Genomic DNA, 18496 nt, shown 5'->3' on the forward strand with positions numbered 1-18496 from the left:
GGTATGATGCCATCGCCCCCACCTTCCAAAGTGGCCATTTTCTCTGTCACCTGGAGATCAGTTGTAATCGCGGGGGAGCTCCAGCTGCCACCCGGAGGTTGGCAACCCTACTAGGAGATAACACAAGGCCAGTTTATTTGGACCTGGGCCACAGGCATTCCTTTTAGGGGGTTGGGAAGGGGGGTTGAGAGCTTTTGTTTTCTGCATGTTTTAAATTCGAATCGGTAAGCCACCTTGAGCTATGAGAAAGGAAGGTGTGAATATTTTAATAAATATTAAATAAATTCATGCTTACTGGTTCCTCCCCCCCCCCAATCCAGCTTTTCAGCCAAAGACCCTATTAAGCTGCTCAGTAACTGGGCAAACATGTCCCCCCCCCCCAAAAAAAAGCTTCATTTGTTCATTTCTCCATATGTGTTTCGATGGTTTGTTTCCATGTCAAAACCCGAACTTTCATACCACCTCTTTCAGCAGCGGGCGGACTCTAAGAGGGGCCACCCCCTCCCCACCAGCTCACAATCTTACTTTGCCATATACGTGACACTCTGTGATACAAATAAACAGGACAGGAAGTACTGGGGAAACGTTCATGGAAAGCCCCGCGCCGCTTTTTGAGCGGTACATTCATCAGCTAGCACAGAACACAAATACAATCTGTACATCTTAGTCCCAGCAATAACTGGACTGCATTGAGAGAAAGAAAGAAAGAAAGAAAGAAAGAAAGAAAGAAAGAAAGAAAGAAAGAAAGAAAGAAAGAAAGAAAGAAAGAAAGAAAGAAAGAAAGAGAGAAAGAAAGAAAGAAAGAGAGGGAGAAAGAGAGGGAGAAAGAGAGGGAGAAAGAGAGGGAGAAAGAGAGGGAGAAAGAGAGGGAGAAAGAGAGGGAGAAAGAGAGGGAGAAAGAGAGGGAGAAAGAAAGAAAGGGAGAAAGGGGGAGAAAGGGGGAGAAAGGGGGAGAAAGGGGGAGAAAGGGGGAGAAAGGGGGAGAAAGGGGGAGAAAGGGGGAGAAAGGGGGAGAAAGGGAGAAAGAAAGAAAGGGAGAAAGAAAGAAAGGGAGAAAGAAAGAAAGGGAGAAAGAAAGGGAGAAAGAAAGGGAGAAAGGGAGAAAGGGAGAAAGGGAGAAAGGGAGAAAGGGAGAAAGGGAGAAAGGGAGAAAGGGAGAAAGGGAGAAAGGGAGAAAGGGAGAAAGAAAGAAAGAAAGAAAGAAAGAAAAGAAAGAAAGAAAGAAAGAAAGAAAGAAAGAAAGAAAGAAAGAAAGAAAGAAAGAAAGAGATAGACTTTGAAATGATCCTCTGCTGGCTACATTCAGCCAAAAAAGTGCAACACAAATGGCCCGATCCACCAAGTAACTTCTCCAGTGCAAATGCCCTCGAAATGAACGGGAGAGGTTGGAAGGTGTGTCCATTTCAGCAGGGCCGACGGAAGAGAACTTGCAGGTGGACTGGGGCCTCTACCCTTCGTGGTGACGCTGGAATGACATTGGCTTGCCAACTCCTGGTAGGGAAATCCCTGGAGATTTGGGGAGGTGGGGTATGGGGAGGGGAGGGACCTCATTGGGACAGGATGCCACAGAGGAGAACTGATCGCCGTAGCCTGGAGATCAGTTGTCATTCCCGAAGATCTCCAGGCTACACCTGGAGGCTGGCAACGGTTTGTCCCACAAGGGTCTCCAGGACATTACGACATTGTGTCACAATTTATTTTTCTTTTACAAAACATGATTCTTAATGTTTTTTAATGTAGTTAGTGCATCGTTTGCTTATTAAGGGCCTCGACGAGGAATCATTAAATACTTCTTTACGGAAAGGGATACTCAAACAGAGGACTGGAGAGCAGGGGGAAAGGAAGGAACGTCAAAGCAAAGGTTTACAATCTCCGTGATGGGGTTTGCCAAAATGAAATGGAACTGCTCTCTAAGGGCCGAGTAGCGATCCACAACTTGTTCCTTACCCTTAAAGGATAGCAGCGGGAGAGCCAATATGGACTGAAGACACGGTGGAAGCAGGCCCATGCAAGAAAAGAGAATAAAAGTATTTGTGGGCAAGGGGGGGAGAAGGCATTACCAACTGGGGGAAACGGTATGGGGAGACAGAATCGAACCCTTCCTCCCTCCGCACCATAATGTCAATCGCCAGCTTGTTCACACGCTACCACAGACAGCTCCTTTGTGACTTACAACGCATTCCTTACAGCGGTGCCTCCCGTCTAAGAACATTGAAATGAATGGGCTCAGACTATTTTGTCTCCGGAATCGCTGCTGGAGATCGAACAAGTTAAGGATCTACAACGAGTCCAATTTCCGGCTATAGACAGCCCCCAAGCTCAAGAGAACGAGGAACTTAAGTTAGATGAAGCAGATGGCTAAGCTGGAAAGACTGGAGATAAAACCGATTAATATAAATGGCTTGAATTCCCCAATTAAAAGAATAATTTTTTCCCATAAATTTCTGAAACTATTCAACAATGTTATTCGATGTAACCGTCTGTTAACTATTTTTAAAGAGACCTTTTAATGTCTCCGTTCCTTTCGCATCCTTTTGTATTGTGCCCTTGATGCCAACACAGGAATGACTGATTGATTCTGAAACTATCTTCTGATGTAATTTGTCTCCAAGAAACTCATATCGAAGAAATGAATGGGCTTAGACTGGAGTAACTCTCCTTAGGAATGCCTTTCGTCACACTTGGGGGGATCCAAATCTCCCCCAGTCCCTCGAGGGGATGCACCGTTTGGCCGAAGGTTAACGCGAGGTTTTGACGGCGATGCAAAAGCCAGGATTGCTAACTCTGGGTGGGAAATGCCTGGGGATTTGGGGTGGAGCTTGGAGAAGGGTGGGGTTTGGGGAAGGGGAGGGACTTCAGCAGGGTATAATGCCAAAGAGCCCGGCCTCCAAGCGGCCATTTTCTCCAGCGGGGAACTGGCCTTTTATCGGCTGGAGGTTAGTTGCAATTCCGGGAGATCTCCAAACCCCTGGAGATACATAGCCCTACAAGGGGGAAGGAGAGAGATTCAATATGGCTTCCTTGCTGGCTTCTCCAAGACTAAAGGGACCTAGCAGCTGCGTGGGGAGTCTCTTCAGATGAAGTCACACGGAGGATGTTCTGTGCTGTCAGCCCTTGGGTGTGAGCAGATTCACCAGCGGGGAGGGGGTTAACTAACAGCAGCCAAAGAATCCATCCCATTCCTTTTTCGTTGCTGTCGAGAAAGACTTGGGCAAGGGGGGGGGTTGTTCTACTTTCAACAGCCATCTTGACACATTCATTTCTTTTCTTTTCGAAATCCAACCAACCGGACTAATCAGACGTTAAAAAGTCCTCGTTTTCCTCCCACTGATCCTTCTGACAAATGTCCTCTGGATTTCTCAGCTCAGATCTGAATTCCCAGGCAGGGGCCAATTTGGACCGGAGAGTGCCAAAAGAGGGGGGGTAAAGCGTCCCCCCCAACACACTAAGTGAAACGGCCCCAGGGAGTTGGCTGCGTGGCCTCCTGGGGAAATGTAGGTGTAGCCCATCAATACAGAGGATGGAGCGTGTTTAACGGAAGACCTTCCAGTCTGCTTCTCCCACTGAAATGAATAGGGAATATTACAGAACTCGAATCAGGGATCCATTTTCATGGCAGGTCCCTGAATCGGGGTGCATTGGTTTTATTTGTTTAGACAAGAGTTGTAGCCAACATTCTCTAAAATCCGTCAACGTTTGATTTTTCCTTACAATTGGCCCGGCCCTTTCTAGTCCGCAGGAACATGTGTGGTTCCGAATGGTTCTCTCGTTCCCTGCAGGTAGAAAGCTAACGTGCAGGCTACAACCCCTTCTTTCCTGATGTACTAGCTTTCCCACAGGCAGGGTGTCTTCAACTCGTGGGAGGGAGCATTGAAATACTGGATCCTCTATTTGCAGCCTGGCACGGGCTCAATCTACAAAGGATGCCACTGTGGGGAACGGCCCATTCAATGGAGTGTCCCTAAACAGCATCACACCCTTCTAAATCTGTTAAAATCAATGGGTTTAGGGAAGGGGTCCCCAACCTTTTTGAGCCTGAGGACATGTTTCGAATTCTGACACGGCACGGTGGGTGAAGCAACAAAATGGCTGCCACAATATGGCTGCCGCAGGAGGCGAAGCCAGCCACAAAATGATGGCTGTGGATTAACTTCAGTACCCCCTGGGTCTTCCAAATGCCCTGCCTCCGCAAAAATCATTCAAGGGTGCAAAAAAACTGGGTTATGGATCCTACGCTCGTGATACAGGCGACTTATAGCCTCCAAAGGGGGTGGTTTTCTAACCCACTAACAATTTATGGTGTTCCCACCTTAGACCACACCCCTTCCACCCATGACTCACCACCATGTGTCATTGATGGGATGAGGGTATCCATTCTATCGATGGACGGGGATTAAACACAGGGGTATGAACTACGGCACCAACGGCAAACCGAAGCCAGGAGTCACGCTCGGGAGTCGTCCCCAGGTGTGAAAATAACCCCAAGATTTACATTTGCGGGGGCCCCCCCTAAAGCCCTCTGGCATGACCTCCAGCATCGGAGCATGCGCGTTGGTTCAATCTTGCGCACCTCCCGACGGCTTCCGCAGGACCAGGAGAGCCGTCCCCAGCGGAACGCAAACAACGTGTATTTTCGCACCTGGCAGCGTACTAAATGGTTGTTAGAACGACGCCCGTTCAGGGGAGTGATTCAGGAGGACAGGCGCCCCGGCGCCCACGAGAGATTGTCTCGATAAAAACAGGGCACTTGAAACGGAGAAACGGTCACTGGCTATAGATCGAGCAGGCGCTCTTCACACGTCTCCACGGGCCACTTCGCCGCGCCGCCGAACACGTCGACGTTGTTGTCGACCCACGGTATGATGTTCCCGGGCATGTTGGCCGAACAGTTCGCGATATTCATGATGTCTTCGGGCTTCAAGACCCTGTCCCAGATATTGAACTGGCTCATCTCGCCGACGAAGGCTTGAGTCGCGTCAAACCGTCCTCCGACGGTGTCCTGCGAGGAAGGAAAAAATAAATTCAGGTTAGTTTCACTGATTGAGTTAAAGAGGATGGTTCGGTCAGACCCGGCCTAACCAAGTGGCATGTATGTCATACCGGTTCTCGCGACAATTGAATTTGACACCCCTGGTCTACACTTTACCCCCAGCAAGCTGGGACTCGTTTTACCAACCTCGGAAGGGGGGGAAGGTGGAGTCGACCTCAAGCCGGCGACCTGAAACCGTCTTCCGCTGGATCGAACTCGGGTCGGGAGCAGAGCTTGGACTGCAGGACTGCAACTGACCCCTCTGCGCCACGGGGCTCGGAGACCACTTAGGGCGGGAAAGTTCCATTCCTGGAACTGGGCCCAACCCAGTAGCGGTTTCTGATGCTTTGGGGCTCAGAAGGTAACTGGTGATTATTGCTCCCGTACCTGCTCTTGACCGAGGATCAGGACCCCTCCCGGCTTAATGGGGTGCCAAGGAGCCAAGTTGTCCCCGGTTCCCAGTTTCTCTCCATCCTGAAAAGCTTCCCACATGCCGTCCCGAGTCGTCCACGTCACGCAGATGTGGTGCCACTTCCCGTCGCTGATGAAGAGGGGCAGCTGAGCGACCTGGGCAGGAGGAGGAAGAATAAGGAGGAGGAGGAGGAGGTGGAAGAGTTGGCTTTTATACCAACTCTTGAGTTTGCTGTGTTTGCATTCACTGTCTCCCCTCCCTCTACCCATTGCGCACAACTGTGGCTCAGTGTAAAGCCCCTGCTTGGCATGCAGAAGGGTCCTAGTTCAATCCCTGGCATCTCCAGTTAAAGGGACCGGGCGAGTAGGGAAAGACCCCTGCCTGAGACCCTGGAGAGCCGCTGCCGATGGACCAAGGGTCTGATTTAGTATAAGGCAGCTTCATGTGTGTTCATGTATGTAAGGAGGCGATCCCAAACAGACCATGCTTTGCTATGACATCTGAATGCAGACAACGCAGCACACGGGAGTCTCTTTACCGTTTCCATGCGCAAGTTGGGATTATAAAACAGAATTAAACCATGGCTTCTGAACATGTGCAGAGTGCTACTCCTTACTGGGAAATTAAGGGCACCTGCTCCAGGTGAGGACCCAGGATTAAAATCAGATCCTGGGTCCAGAGTGCAATTAAGCCTCGCGCGAGTACAGGACAAACCCGCCTCGCCTTCTGAATCGTGTGCAAGTCTCTTAGCAACCCACTTACTACCCTCCCGGGGCGTAGTTGTTTATGGCTCGATTGCACCGCGTCAGCATCCGTTTACGTCCCCCTCTCCTTCTGACGGAAGCTGGCTTGGGCCACATTTTTAACAGGACAGTTTAACCGCCCCGGTCGATAGAGGAGTGACTTACAGCCCAATTTTAAAACAGCTGAGCCGAGGAAGTCCCGTTGTAATGAAAGTAACTCCAAAACAGATCTAACTGTCAGCCTAAACTTCAGGAGGAAAAGGTCAGAATCTGATCCTTGCAAATGGGGCCTAGTTAGTGGACGTTGTCCAACAAGCTGGATTTGTATACCCCGCTTTTCTCTACCTTTAAGGGGTCTCAACGCATCTTACAATCGCCTTCCCTTCTTCTCCCACAACCGACTCCTTGTGAGGTCGGTGGGGCTGAGAGAGTTTGGTGAGAACTGTGAAAGGCCCAAGGTCAGCCAGCTGGCTTCATGTGGAGGAGCGGGGAATCGAATCCAGTCCACCAGATTACTCTGCCGCTCGTGTGGAGGAGTGGGGAATCAAACCCGGTTCTCCTGATCAGAGTCTACCATTCCTAACCTCTACACCATACTGGCTGTCGCTATGCAGAGGTAGGTAATGGCCAACCATCTTTGAACGACTCTTGCCTTCCAAACCCCACGGGATCGCCAAAAATTGACTGTGACTTGATGGCCAAAGAAAAAGACCTTTGATATCATTTCTAAAAAGCAGAATCAAACCCGGCAACTGGGAGGGAGCCGTGGCTCAGTGGCAGAGCATCTGCTTGGCATGCAGAAGGTCCCAGGTTCAATCCCCGGCATCTCCAGTTAGAGGGACTAGGCAAGTAGGTGATGGGAAAGACCCCTGCCTGAGACCCTGGAGAGCCGCTACCGGTCTGAGTAGACAAATACTGACTTTGATGGACCAAGGGTCTGGATCTGTAGAAGGCAGCTTCATGGGTTCATCTGAACTGTGCAAGATGGCTTTGTACCCCCAGCTCACCTCTGCGTCTCCGAAAAGAAAGGAGCCCTTTCAAAGCGCTCCACCCACTTCCTCTAGTTGTCATCCTTCACAACAGCCCTGCAAGGCGGTACTAAATTATCAGCGGCCCTGTATAGCGGATTTGGGGGGGGGAAGGAAGCCCGTCCTCACCTTGTCGTTAATCAGCAGTTCGATGGGGTTATTCCCCCATTCTATCAACACCACTTCGTTCGCCTGGCCGGGGACGGCGTACGAGAAGGGGGTCCCGATCCCGGGCGAGGCGCTCGATTTCAGCCACAAGCACACGGTGAAAGCATACAGCTCCGGCAGTGTCTTCTTCACCTTCCCGTACAAGTAATTGGTGCGAAGCGGGAGCGAGACTTTAAATTCGTCCGGCGACTTGAAGGCGCTGGTACCTAAGGCAAAGCCCCAACGGGGAAACAACGTGGTTAATGACACAGCTGGCATGGTGTAGGCATTAAAGGGTCCGATGAGGATCTGGGAGACCCAGGTTCGAGTCCCACCTCTGCCATGGAAGCTTACTAGGGGACCTTGGGCCAGTCGCACGCTCTCAGGCTAACCCTACCATGCAGGGTTGCTGTGTGGATAAAATGGAAGAGAGAACAATGTAAGGTGTTTTAGTCCCCATGGGGGGGGGGGGGAGGTAAAAATCTCCAGAAAAGCATAAGCAATTTGAATGCTTGATTTCAAGGAAATTCTGTCCTCTTTCCTCCAGAAAAAAAACTTCACTATGTTCAGATACGTATGCTGTGGATGTAGGCTACGGTTTAACCTTCACAAAAGGCCTGCGTTTGCACATGTGAGAAAGCACGGCCATTAATTTATCGGGACAAGCCATTGTCCAGACTGGCAAACCCCATAAATATAATTTATGGAAACTCTATATTTAAACAATTCGGTGTGACCGTAAAAATGATTACGCGGAAGGATTTTGCGTTGCGCCGCCCCGAGCTACCAATGCACGGCATACCGAAGCATGAAGTTGAGACCGGCGTGTGGTTTCTCAGCAATTAAATCGAAGTGTCTGATTAAATACTTAGGATTAGGAGTGTCCCCACCCCGTGGTGGCTGCACGCATAATCCGCAGGAGGGGTTGTCCATTGGAAACAGGGATAAATTCACCCCTCACAATTGTCTACTCAACAATAACCCAAAATGAAAATCCCGGCTCATCATCTCGAAGCCGGCGGGGGCAGGGGGAATTGTTAAATTGTGGAACTCCCTGCCCCAGGACGTAGTAGGAGCTGCCAACTTAGAAGGCTTGAAAGGGGGAGTGGACATGTTCATGGAGGAGAGGGGTATTCATGGCTGCTAGTTAAAAGGGATACTGGTCATTATTCTCTCTACTATCGGAGGAAGAAGAGCTGGTTTTTATATGCCGATTTTCTCTACCTTTTAAGGAGAATCAAACTGGCTCACAATCTCCTTCCCTTCGTCTCCCCACAACAGACACTTTGTGTAGGGTTGCCTACCTCCATGTGTTGGCAGGAGATCTCCTGCTATTACAACTGATCTCCAGCCGATAGATATCAGTACACCTGGAGAAAATGGCCGCTTTGGCAATTGGACTCTACGGCATTGAAGTCCCTCCCCAAACCCCACCCTCTTCAGGCTCCACCCCAAAAACCTCCCACCGGTGGCGAAGAGGGACTTGGCAACCCTAACTTTGTGGGTCTGAGAGAGTTTGGAGAGAACTGTGACTAGCCCAAGGTCACCCAGTTGATTTCATAAGGAGGAGTGGGGAAATCAACCCGGTTCTCCAGATTAGAGTCTTCCACTCATGTGGAGGAGTGGGGAATTGAACCCAGATCTCCAGATTAGAGTCCACCACTCTTAACCACTATGTCACACTGGCAAACCAGCCTTCACGGTTACCTCTCTCCAGCTCAGAAACCCTTTCCAGCAGCGCGTTCAAAGCAGCCTCGGTCCTTTGCCGATGGGTGGACGTCTCATTATGAAGAAGAGACTTCTCGTTCTCCAGTTCCGCCACCTTGCTGAGAAGCTGACGCTCCAGATCTCCGAGTCTCTTTTGAAGCATCTCCCGGAGATCGAGAGGCAGAGCGGCGTAGGACACGTTGGCACGGAGTTGATGCTTTAAGAGGTGAGGGGGGAAACAAAACCGGAAAGCGTTGCTAGCCGTGACAATTGCAGTTCATTAAACACGGTTAAGCAACTTCCTATTAAAACATTCAGCAATGGCTTAGTGGAAGAAGAAGAAGAAGAGAAGAAGAAGAAGAAAAGAAGAAGAAGAAGAAAAGAAGAAGAAGAAGAAAAGAAGAAGAAGAAGAAAAGAAGAAGAAGCAGCAGCATCAAACCCCCTCCCCACAACAGACACCTGGGAGGTGGGTGGGGCTGAAAGAGTGTGACTAGCCCAAGGTCACCCAGCTGGCTTCATGCGGAGGAGTGGGGAAACAAATCCAGTTCACCAGATTAGCGTCTGCCGCTCATGTGGAGGAGTGGGGAATCCAACCCGGTTCTCCAGATCAGAGTCCACCGCTCTAAACCACCACTCTTAAGTACTACACCACACTGGGTGTAAGGCCTGAGAAGTTGCCTTTGGAGTACATATCCATAGTTAGAATGGGAACCGTAGCTGCCGCCCTGAGGACTCTCTGAACACACATGAATACATGAAGCTCCCTTTCCTAAATCAGACCCTTGGCCCATCAAGTTCAGCGTTGTCTACTCAGACTGGCAGCAGCTCTCCAGGGTCTCAGGCAGAGGTCTTTCCCATCACCTCCTGCCTGGTCCTTTTAACCAGAGATGCTGGGGATCAAACCTGGGGCCTTCTGCATGCCAAGGATATGCTCTGCCACTGAGCCGCAGCCCTCCCCAACATGAAGGCATGACCACTGCCACTGAGTCAGATCCTTGATCCATCAAGGTCAGTATTGTCTACGCTGACCAGCAGCCGCTCTGTAGGGTCTCAGGCGGAGGTCTTTCACGTCAGCTACCACCCAATCCCTTTAACTGGAGGTGCTGGGGCTTGAACCTGGGACCTTCTGCGCAGATGCTGTACCACCGAGCCACGGCCCCCTTTGCAAAGTATGGTGAATGGGGGGGGGGGGGGAAGGAAAGTCCATTTTATAGGCTAACCGATTAATAACAACAACAACTGGCCATTTTAGCAAAATCCATTAAGGAAAAAAAGGCAAACCAATTACTGTGTGTATCAAAGCCACGCTGTTCATCTTTCTTTGGCACAAGGAAAAAGGAGGTGGCTCCTGACACTTGCAATTCCCGTTTAGAAAGCCATTATGAAACCAAACTCCAATCTCCGCCAGTCTCAAGGGCTCTCAGCACCAATCCTGCTTTGACGCCCGGAAAAAACGGCCAGACTAAATCGAGCGTTCGCCTTCTTTCTGAAGACGGCTTTGGACCAGCGTCGGATGGAAGGGGCACCCCACAAAGACGGGGCCGAGCTCAAGAATATGGTCTGATGGAGCCAAATGGTTCAGGGCAGCCCCAAACCTCAGCAGGAAATCTGCTATGGGGTAAAAAGCATTATTTATAAGAGGTAAGGCTTTCTGTCTGAAGCATATGCCTTTGATTGTGCCCAGAAACTAGCACAGATTTTTATTTTCTACATAGGGCAACAGGGGGTTGGCCAAGGTCTGCATTTTTTCCCCGGTGGACTGGGTAGCCAGAAGCATTTAGACAAAAAGCCAGCCTTCGCAGGTGCGTGGCCGATGATCTAAAGGGGGCACGGTCGAGAAACGAGCGCTGTGAATCTTACAAGCTCAGCCTCAGCCAAGGCGATACATCCAAACAGCTGCATTCAAATACTGCAATAAATAAATTCAAATATTGCAATGAGAGCCCGTCAACCAACAAACTAGGTCATGAAGGCTTCCCCCTGACAGTTTTTTTATTTTTAAATGAGGTGCTTTCCGTGGCTTGTCAGAAGTAGAGGGGGTTGAGTTTTTCTGCATTTACATTTCCCATCAAGAGCCTTCCAAGAAATAAATGGCATCCGAGGCCCGACGGAAAGGGGCGCTCCGCTCCCGCAAGAGCAAACGGGAAATCAAAGGGAATACAGAAGCAACCGTCTGCTTTTAAAAAAAAAAATCATCATCACCATCATCATAATGAGCTGCTACAGCATCATTACTCACGCTTCTCTACGTGAAGACGTTCGCGTTTATCAACCCTTCAGTGGGCCCAGAACAGATTAAAGGCAGGGGACAGACGCACGGAGAATTTACTGAACCACCCACAAATAGCCGGATCCAAAGCAGGGCTCGGTCCATTCTGAATTTCAGGCAGGCAGACGTCGGCGCGGCCAAAATGAGAAGAGGGTCTCGGGGCGCCTCAAAAGACGAAAGGATTTATGGTTCCACAGTGGAAGAGGCTTCGTTGGGAGGTGGTGGGCTCTCCTTCCATGGAGGTTTTGAAGAAGAGGTTAGATGGCCATCTGTCAGCAATGCTGATTCTATGACCTTAGGCAGATCATGAGAGGCAGGGCATCTTGGCCATCTTCTGGGCATGGAGTAGAGGGTCACTGGGGGCGTGGGGGGGGAGGTAGTTGTGAGGTTCCTGCATTGTGCAGGGGGTTGGACTAGATGACCCTGGTGGTCCCTTCCAACTCTATGATTCTATTTGATTCTGTTCTTCTTAACCCCTCCAGGATCCCTGGCCAATCTGGCCTGGAGGAAAATTGCTTCCTGACCCTAAAGTGGTTTCGTCAAACCATAGTGTCTGAGACCCTGTGTGCCATGGTTTCCAAGCAAAAATTTCACACTAACTGTTGTTCATCTCTGCTTCTTACATCCAGCAAATATTATTTCCTTTCTTTACTTGTGCTAGGGCAGGCAGCTGTTCCTCCGACTCCAACAACAATTAATATCTGGTAAGACCCAATAAAATTACATCACTGACATTCCTAAGGAGAGTTACTCCAGTCTAGGCCCATTGAAATGAAGAAGAGCTGGCTTTTATATGCCGACTTTCTCTACCACTTAAGGCAGAATCAAACCAGCTTACAATCGCCTTCCCTTCCCCTCCCCACAACAGACACCCTGTGAGGTAGGTGGGGCTGAGAGAGCTCTAAGAGAGCTGCGACTATGTGCTACATAGACTCCCTTGAAGAAACGATTGAACCAATTACATCAGAACAGACCACTTTGATCACCCCCACCCCCAAAAAAAAGTCTCTCAAGAATAACTCCATTGGGAGCTTTCATGAGTCAGAGCTCACTTCGTCAGATACGCCAGCGTGCAAATCTATATATTTTCCAGCCGACGAAGGAAGACCTCCAGGATTCCTAAATGTACCGCACTACATTACCGACAATACCGGGTGGGGGGGTGTTTACTGGTAGGAAAAAGCTCCTTATTATTTGCTTGTCTTCAATAGGCGTCATCTTCAATATTTTATCAGCGTGAGATTTCCTCAGTCCGCGGCGGCAACGCTGTACCTTCTGCCAAGAGGCGTTTCAAACAGATTGATTCCTTTTGCATCGATTACTAAATAAAAATGCTTTCCACTCCGTCTGCCGAGAAGGCAGAGAGGAAATGTCTCCTGCTGTAAATAATTATACATTAGTAGGCATTCGACGCAAGGAGGTATAGCTAAAACCTTCCCTCGGTTTCCATTCATTTTTTTTTCTTGATCAGGTGGTGCGTCTTCATTCTTAACCTCCATCCCGTCTCTCTGCAAAACCCCTTTATTCTTTTAAAGCGAACGCTCGTGCGCGGCCCCATATGCCGAGGCCTTATGGTTTGTGATGTCGACGCGACCCCGCAAACCGTACTCGTCGTTCTAGAACGGATTAAAAGGAGCCTTGGAAACCACAAACCGGGGAAATAAAACCCGCAAATCCCCTCTTGGTCCATTTTATTGGAAGGCCGCATCTGTTCTTTTCACGTTGCCAGTGGGGAGGCGTGGGAGCACGAACCGCGGAAACTGGGTCTGCGAACTCGACTCGGGGCGGCAGCTTTCCCCCCAGGCCAAAATCGGCTATGTCGGTTTGGTCAGGCATTGGGTGCAGTTCTGGAGGCCTCACTTCAACAAGTATGTGGACAGAATGGAGCGGGTGCAGAGGAGAGCGAAGAGGATGATGGGGGGGGGGGGGCCTGGAGACCAAGCCCTACAAGGAAAGGCTGAGGGATTTGGGAATGTTTAGCGTGGAGAAGAGGAGGTTGAGAGGGGACACGATTGCTTTCTTTAAGAATTTGAAGGGCTGTCACTTAGAGGAGGGCAGAGAGCTGTTCCTGTTGGCAGCAGAGGATAGGACTCTCAATAATGGGTTTAAATTGGGGGCGGAAAGGTACCGGCTGGATGTTATGGGGGGGGATTTTCCAGTAAGAGTTGTTTGACAGTGGAATCGGCTACCTAGGGAGGTGAGCTCCCCCTCACTGGCAGTCTTTAAGCAGAGGCTGGACAAAGACTTGTCAGGGATGCTCTAGGCTGGTTCTGCATTAAGCAGGGGGTTGGACTAGATGGCCTCTATGGCCCCTTCCAACTCTAGGATTCTATGCAACAGGAATAGCTCCTCCAAAAGCCGGAGTTTGCAAACCCGGTCTCCAGGGCCCAGTTTGCGTCTCACACTCATCCTCTCCTACGCCCGGAGGTGAGTCCCTTTTCCCAGAGAACTTCAGGAACACATTTCCCTCATAACCCAAGCCGCCTTTCGAAAAAAGGCGAGGAGAATGTCGCTATAGCGGTTACGGGAAAGCAGGCTTGTTTATTCCCGTATCCCACTGGGCCTCAGCTCTTTTAATTGCACCCTTGGTGATCTATTACATTTATATTTAGCGGGTGACAGAAGTCCCCCCCCCCCCGGGGAGAGTGAAGCGCCTACAGCTGCCTAGAAGAAGAGATTGGTGGCTAGAAGCGCCGTGCGTCCGTGCACGCACGGCAGAAAGGAGAGAGGCGGGAATATAACAAAGGACCCCCCCCCCCCGAAGGCTGAAAACCTAGTAATAGAATCAGGAGTAACGACGTTAACTCAGCAGACAGGAAACCAAGATATCTGGCATGATGCTCTTGATGTGGAAAACAGCTTATTTCCTCCACCCCTCTCAAAAAGAAGAAAAGAAATTGTAGAGCTGCATTTGTGGGGTCTGGCCACTTCTGGTGAGAGCATCGGTGTGTGTAAAATCCGAAGAACAAGAAGAAGAACAAGAAGAACAAGAACAAGAAGAACAAGAAGAACAAGAAGAAGAACAAGAACAAGAAGAAGAACAACAACAAGAAGAACAACAACAAGAAGAAGAAGAGTTGGTTTTTATATGCCGACTTTCTCTGCCACTTAAGAGAGAATCAAACCGGTTTACAATCACTTTCCCTTCCCCTCCCCACAGCAGACACCCTGTGAGGTAGGTGGGGCTGAGAGAGAGTGTGACTCGCCCAAGATCACCCAGCTGGCTTCATGTGTAAGAGTGGGGAAACCAACCCGGTTCACCAGATTCGCGTCCGCTGCTCATGTGGAGGAGTGGGGAATCCGACCCTGCTCTCCAGATTAGACTCCACTGCTCCAAACCACCGCTCTTAACCACTGCACCACGCTGGCTCTCAGCTTCTGAGCTCTGAGAAGATCAGGCCAGGCCATCCCGGTCAGGGCGGCGGGGCGGTGTTGCCGAGTCCCATTTCCTGACCCGGCTGTCACAACTAATCCTCGCGACTGATTTATCACCACGCTAGGCAGAGCAGAGGCGGCGCTGTCGCCGTCCACAATGCTCAAAGCAAGCACATTTCAGCAACGTCCACAGGTCCGGTCGGGCGAGTCAACGGGCTGCTGCGCTGTTCGCACCCACCACCCCCCCACTTTTTTTTTCTTTCAGTCGCACCCGCCGGCGTGTGCGGTGACCAAGACATTCCCCACTGGGAATAAAGTTTTAAAGACGGACCCCTCTTTTTCTAAGCACACGTTCAGCGCTTCCTATCTTAAGGAGGAACCTTGCAGCAGCTTAGAGACTGGCAGATTTATTGCAACTAGAGCTGCTGCGGTCTAGAGCTCATAACCAAATTCATTATTTCAGGAAGGTATACGGGGTATACAGACAGGCAGACAGAGACCGTGTGTATCCACACATGTTGCATATACCCGCAAAACTCAGGCTTCGCATGGAAACGTCCCAGATCTTTTACATCTTGTGGCAACCGTTTTTCGTGCTCATGTGTCCGGGTCGGGTCCCAAAGAGGGGACAATATATCAGTTTGCTTTTTTCAGGCGGGGCATCCACCAGGATGCTTAAACTAGCCTGTCCCAACCTGTGGGTCCCGACCCCTAAGCTGGGGGGGGAGCCAGTGAAGGGGGGGTCCCAGGTTTTTACGGTTCTGCAGATTTGGGGTGCTGGTTTTCTTGAGTGACAGCCCCAAGTGAATGTGGACCGGCGGGTCACACAGCCCAAACGGTTCGGAACCGCTGGCTCCCCAAATCCGGACTCGGCCTCCTCCCTCGATCCCAAGGCAGGGATAGCTCCCCCGGCCTCGCCTCCAGATCCTTCTGGTAGGTCACCCTGCCCAAAAGGTTGGGAACCACTAGGCTAGATTACCCCCAACTCTGGACTCAAACCCCAGTGCGTTCCCAGGGCCGGTTTCGGCACCAGGGACAGTTCCTCCGGCCTCCCCTCCCCTTCTGGTGGGTCAGCCTCCTCAAAAGGGTGAATACCACTAGGCTACGCTACCCCCAACTCTGGACTCTGCCTCCCTTTTGGTCCCAGAGCCGGCTTCAGCACTAGGGACAGTTCCCCCAACCTCAGTGGTAGAGCAACTGCTTGGCAAGCAAAAGGTCCCAGGTTCAGTCCCCGGCATCTCCAGTTAAAGGGACCGGGCAAGGAGGTGATGGGAAAGACCCCTGCCTGAGACCCTGGAGAGCGGCTGCCGGTCTGAGTAGACCATACTGACTTTGATGGACCATGGGTCTGATTCAGTTTAAGGCAGCTCCATGCGTTCCCATATGTGTTTATGTATCCCCAAATGGTTGGGGACCGCTAGACTACCCCCCAACTCTGGACCCCCCCCCCCATCCCAGGGCCGTTTTCAGCGCTGGGGACAGCTCCTCTGCCCTCCCTCCAGGTCCTTCTAGTGGGTCACCTGCCTAGAAGGTCGGGAACCACTAGGCTAGGCTACCCCCAACGCTGGACTCGGACCTCCCTGGTCCCGGGGTCAGTTTCAGCACCCTGGCCAGCTCCTCCAGCCTCCCCTCCAGGTCCTTCTGGCGGGTCGCCCTGCCCAAAAGGTTGGGGACGGCTGGGCTCCCCCCAACTCGGGACCTGCCTGCCCTCGTTCAGCACCAGGGACAGTTCCCCGGGCCTCCCTTCCAGCCCTGGGGCCAAGGGTGGAGCCAGCGTGGCGTAGTGGTTAAGAGCAGTGGTTTGGAGCTGTGGACTCCGGTCCGGAGAGCCGGGTTCGATTCCCCACTCCTCCACAATGAGCGGCGGAGGCTAATCTAGTGAACTGGGTTTGCTTCCCCACTCCTCCACACGAAGCCAGCCGGGTGACCTTGGGCTAGTCACAGCTCTCTCAGCCCCACCCACCTCCCAGGGTGTCTGTTGTGGGGAGGGGAAGGTGGGTGTAAGCCGGTTTGAGCCTCCCTTAAATGATAGAGAAAGTTGGCATATAAAAACCAACTCTTCTTCTTCTTCTTTAAGGGGGGGGGTCGCCCTGCCCAAAAGGCGGGGGACGGCTAGGCTCCCCCCAACGCTGGACTCGGACCCCCTTGGTCCCAGGGCTGGTTTTAGCACCGAGGGCAGCTCCCACGGCCTTGCCTCCAGGTCCATCTGGTGGGTCGCCCTGCCTGAAAGGTTGGGGACAGCTAGGCTACCCCCAACTCTGGACCTGCCCCCCCCCTCGTTCAGCCCATGGCCAGCTCCTCCGGGCTCCCCTCCAGTTCTCGAAGGCGGGTCACCCTGCCTGAAAGGTTGGGGACGGCTAGACTACCCCCAACTCTGGACCTGCCCCCCCTCGTTCAGCCCCATGGCCAGCTCCCCTGTCCTCCCCTCCAGTTCTCGAAGGGACGGCTAGGCTACCCCCAACTCTGGACCTGCCCCCCCCCGCGTTCAGCCCCATGGCCAGCTCCTCCGTCCTCCCCTCCAGTTCTCGAAGGGACGGCTAGGCTACCCCCAACTCTGGACCTGCCCCCCCCCGCGTTCAGCCCCATGGCCAGCTCCTCCGTCCTCCCCTCCAGTTCTCGAAGGGACGGCTAGGCTACCCCCAACTCTGGACCTGCCCCCCTCGTTCAGCCCCATGGCCAGCTCCCCCGTCCTCCCCTCCAGTTCTCGAAGGGACGGCTAGGCTACCCCCAACTCTGGACCTGCCCCCCTCGTTCAGCCCCATGGCCAGCTCCCCCGTCCTCCCCTCCAGTTCTCGAAGGGACGGCTAGGCTACCCCCAACTCTGGACCTGCCCCCCTCGTTCAGCCCCATGGCCAGCTCCAGTTCTCGAAGGCAAAAGGCTGGGGACGGCTAGGCTACCCCCAACTCTGGACCTGCCCCCCTCGTTCAGCCCCATGGCCAGCTCCTCCGTCCTCCCCTCCAGTTCTCGAAAGGACGGCTAGGCTACCCCCAACTCTGGACCTGCCCCCCTCGTTCAGCCCCATGGCCAGCTCCAGTTCTCGAAGGCAAAAGGCTGGGGACGGCTAGGCTACCCCCAACTCTGGACCTGCCCCCCTCGTTCAGCCCGCGCCTTGGCCTCACCTCCAGGTTCTCCAGGCGGTCCTTGAGGGCCTGGGTGGTGCGGCTGAGCTGGTCGACCAGGCGGGCGGGGTCGCGGGGCAGGTCGCCCATGGTGTCCTTGCCCTTGCCCTCCTTCCTCCCGGCGCCCCCCCTGCCGTCGGGGCCGGCCTCGCAGCGGCCCAGCTTGGCGGTCAGCTCCTGGATGGCGTCCCGCTGCCGGCCGAGGGTCTCCTTCTGGGCCAGGAGGGTCTCCCGCAGGCGGAGGACGGCGGCCTGCAGCTCCTCCTCGGGGGGCGGCGCGGGGGGCGGCGGGCAGGCGGCGTCCGGGGGCAGCGGGGTGCAGACGAAGCGGCCCCCCGGGGGGGGCTCCGGGGCCGCCGCCGCCCCCCACCGGGCGAAAGCCAGCCCGGCCAGGACGGCCAGCATGCCTGGGGGGGGTCACTGGGCGGACGGGGGGACGGGCATGGGGCTGGATCGGGGCCCGAGGGCGGAGGGGGGCGTGAAACCCCCCCGCCCCAGAAGCAGGGGGGCTGCTGCGCTCCCCCAACCGCTTGCAAAGCGTCCGTCGGACAAGCCCTCTTCCGCCGCGTTCAGCCTCGCCGCCCCGCTCGGCGCGTCCTTAAAAGGCTTGAGCCCGGGAAGGGGGGGGAGAGCCGGGAGGGGCCGGGCCGGGCCCTGATTGGTCG

The 18496-nt window shown here is 52.9% G+C and overlaps 1 protein-coding gene across 1 annotated transcript; it reads right to left on the reverse strand.

Moving 5' to 3' along the window:
- Nucleotides 1–4771: 4771 nt before the first annotated feature.
- On the reverse strand, nucleotides 4772–18236 carry NPTX2 (neuronal pentraxin 2). Its single transcript, XM_056866150.1, has 5 exons — nucleotides 17832–18236; nucleotides 9067–9283; nucleotides 7342–7586; nucleotides 5417–5596; nucleotides 4772–4999 (listed from the first exon to the last, which is right to left on the reverse strand). The coding sequence occupies exons 1-5, from the start codon at nucleotides 18234–18236 to the stop codon at nucleotides 4772–4774; spliced, it is 1275 nt and encodes a 424-aa protein (XP_056722128.1).
- Nucleotides 18237–18496: the final 260 nt, after the last annotated feature.

Source organism: Euleptes europaea, chromosome 21 (genome assembly GCF_029931775.1).
Source record: "Euleptes europaea isolate rEulEur1 chromosome 21, rEulEur1.hap1, whole genome shotgun sequence".
Lineage (NCBI taxonomy): Eukaryota > Metazoa > Chordata > Lepidosauria > Squamata > Sphaerodactylidae > Euleptes > Euleptes europaea.

What these genes read in the sequence shown, in the direction of transcription:
- NPTX2 (XM_056866150.1), bottom strand. Translation starts at nt 18,236, where the DNA reads ATGCTGGCCGTCCTGGCCGGGCTGGCTTTCGCCCGGTGGGGGGCGGCG. An exon ending in ACCGCCTGGAGAACCTGGAG is followed by an intron (nt 9,284 to 17,831) that starts GTGAGGCCAAGG and finishes CACCTCTTAAAG; the next exon opens with CATCAACTCCGTGCCAACGT. An exon ending in AACTGCTGATTAACGACAAG is followed by an intron (nt 5,597 to 7,341) that starts GTGAGGACGGGC and finishes CCTCCTGCCCAG; the next exon opens with GTCGCTCAGCTGCCCCTCTT.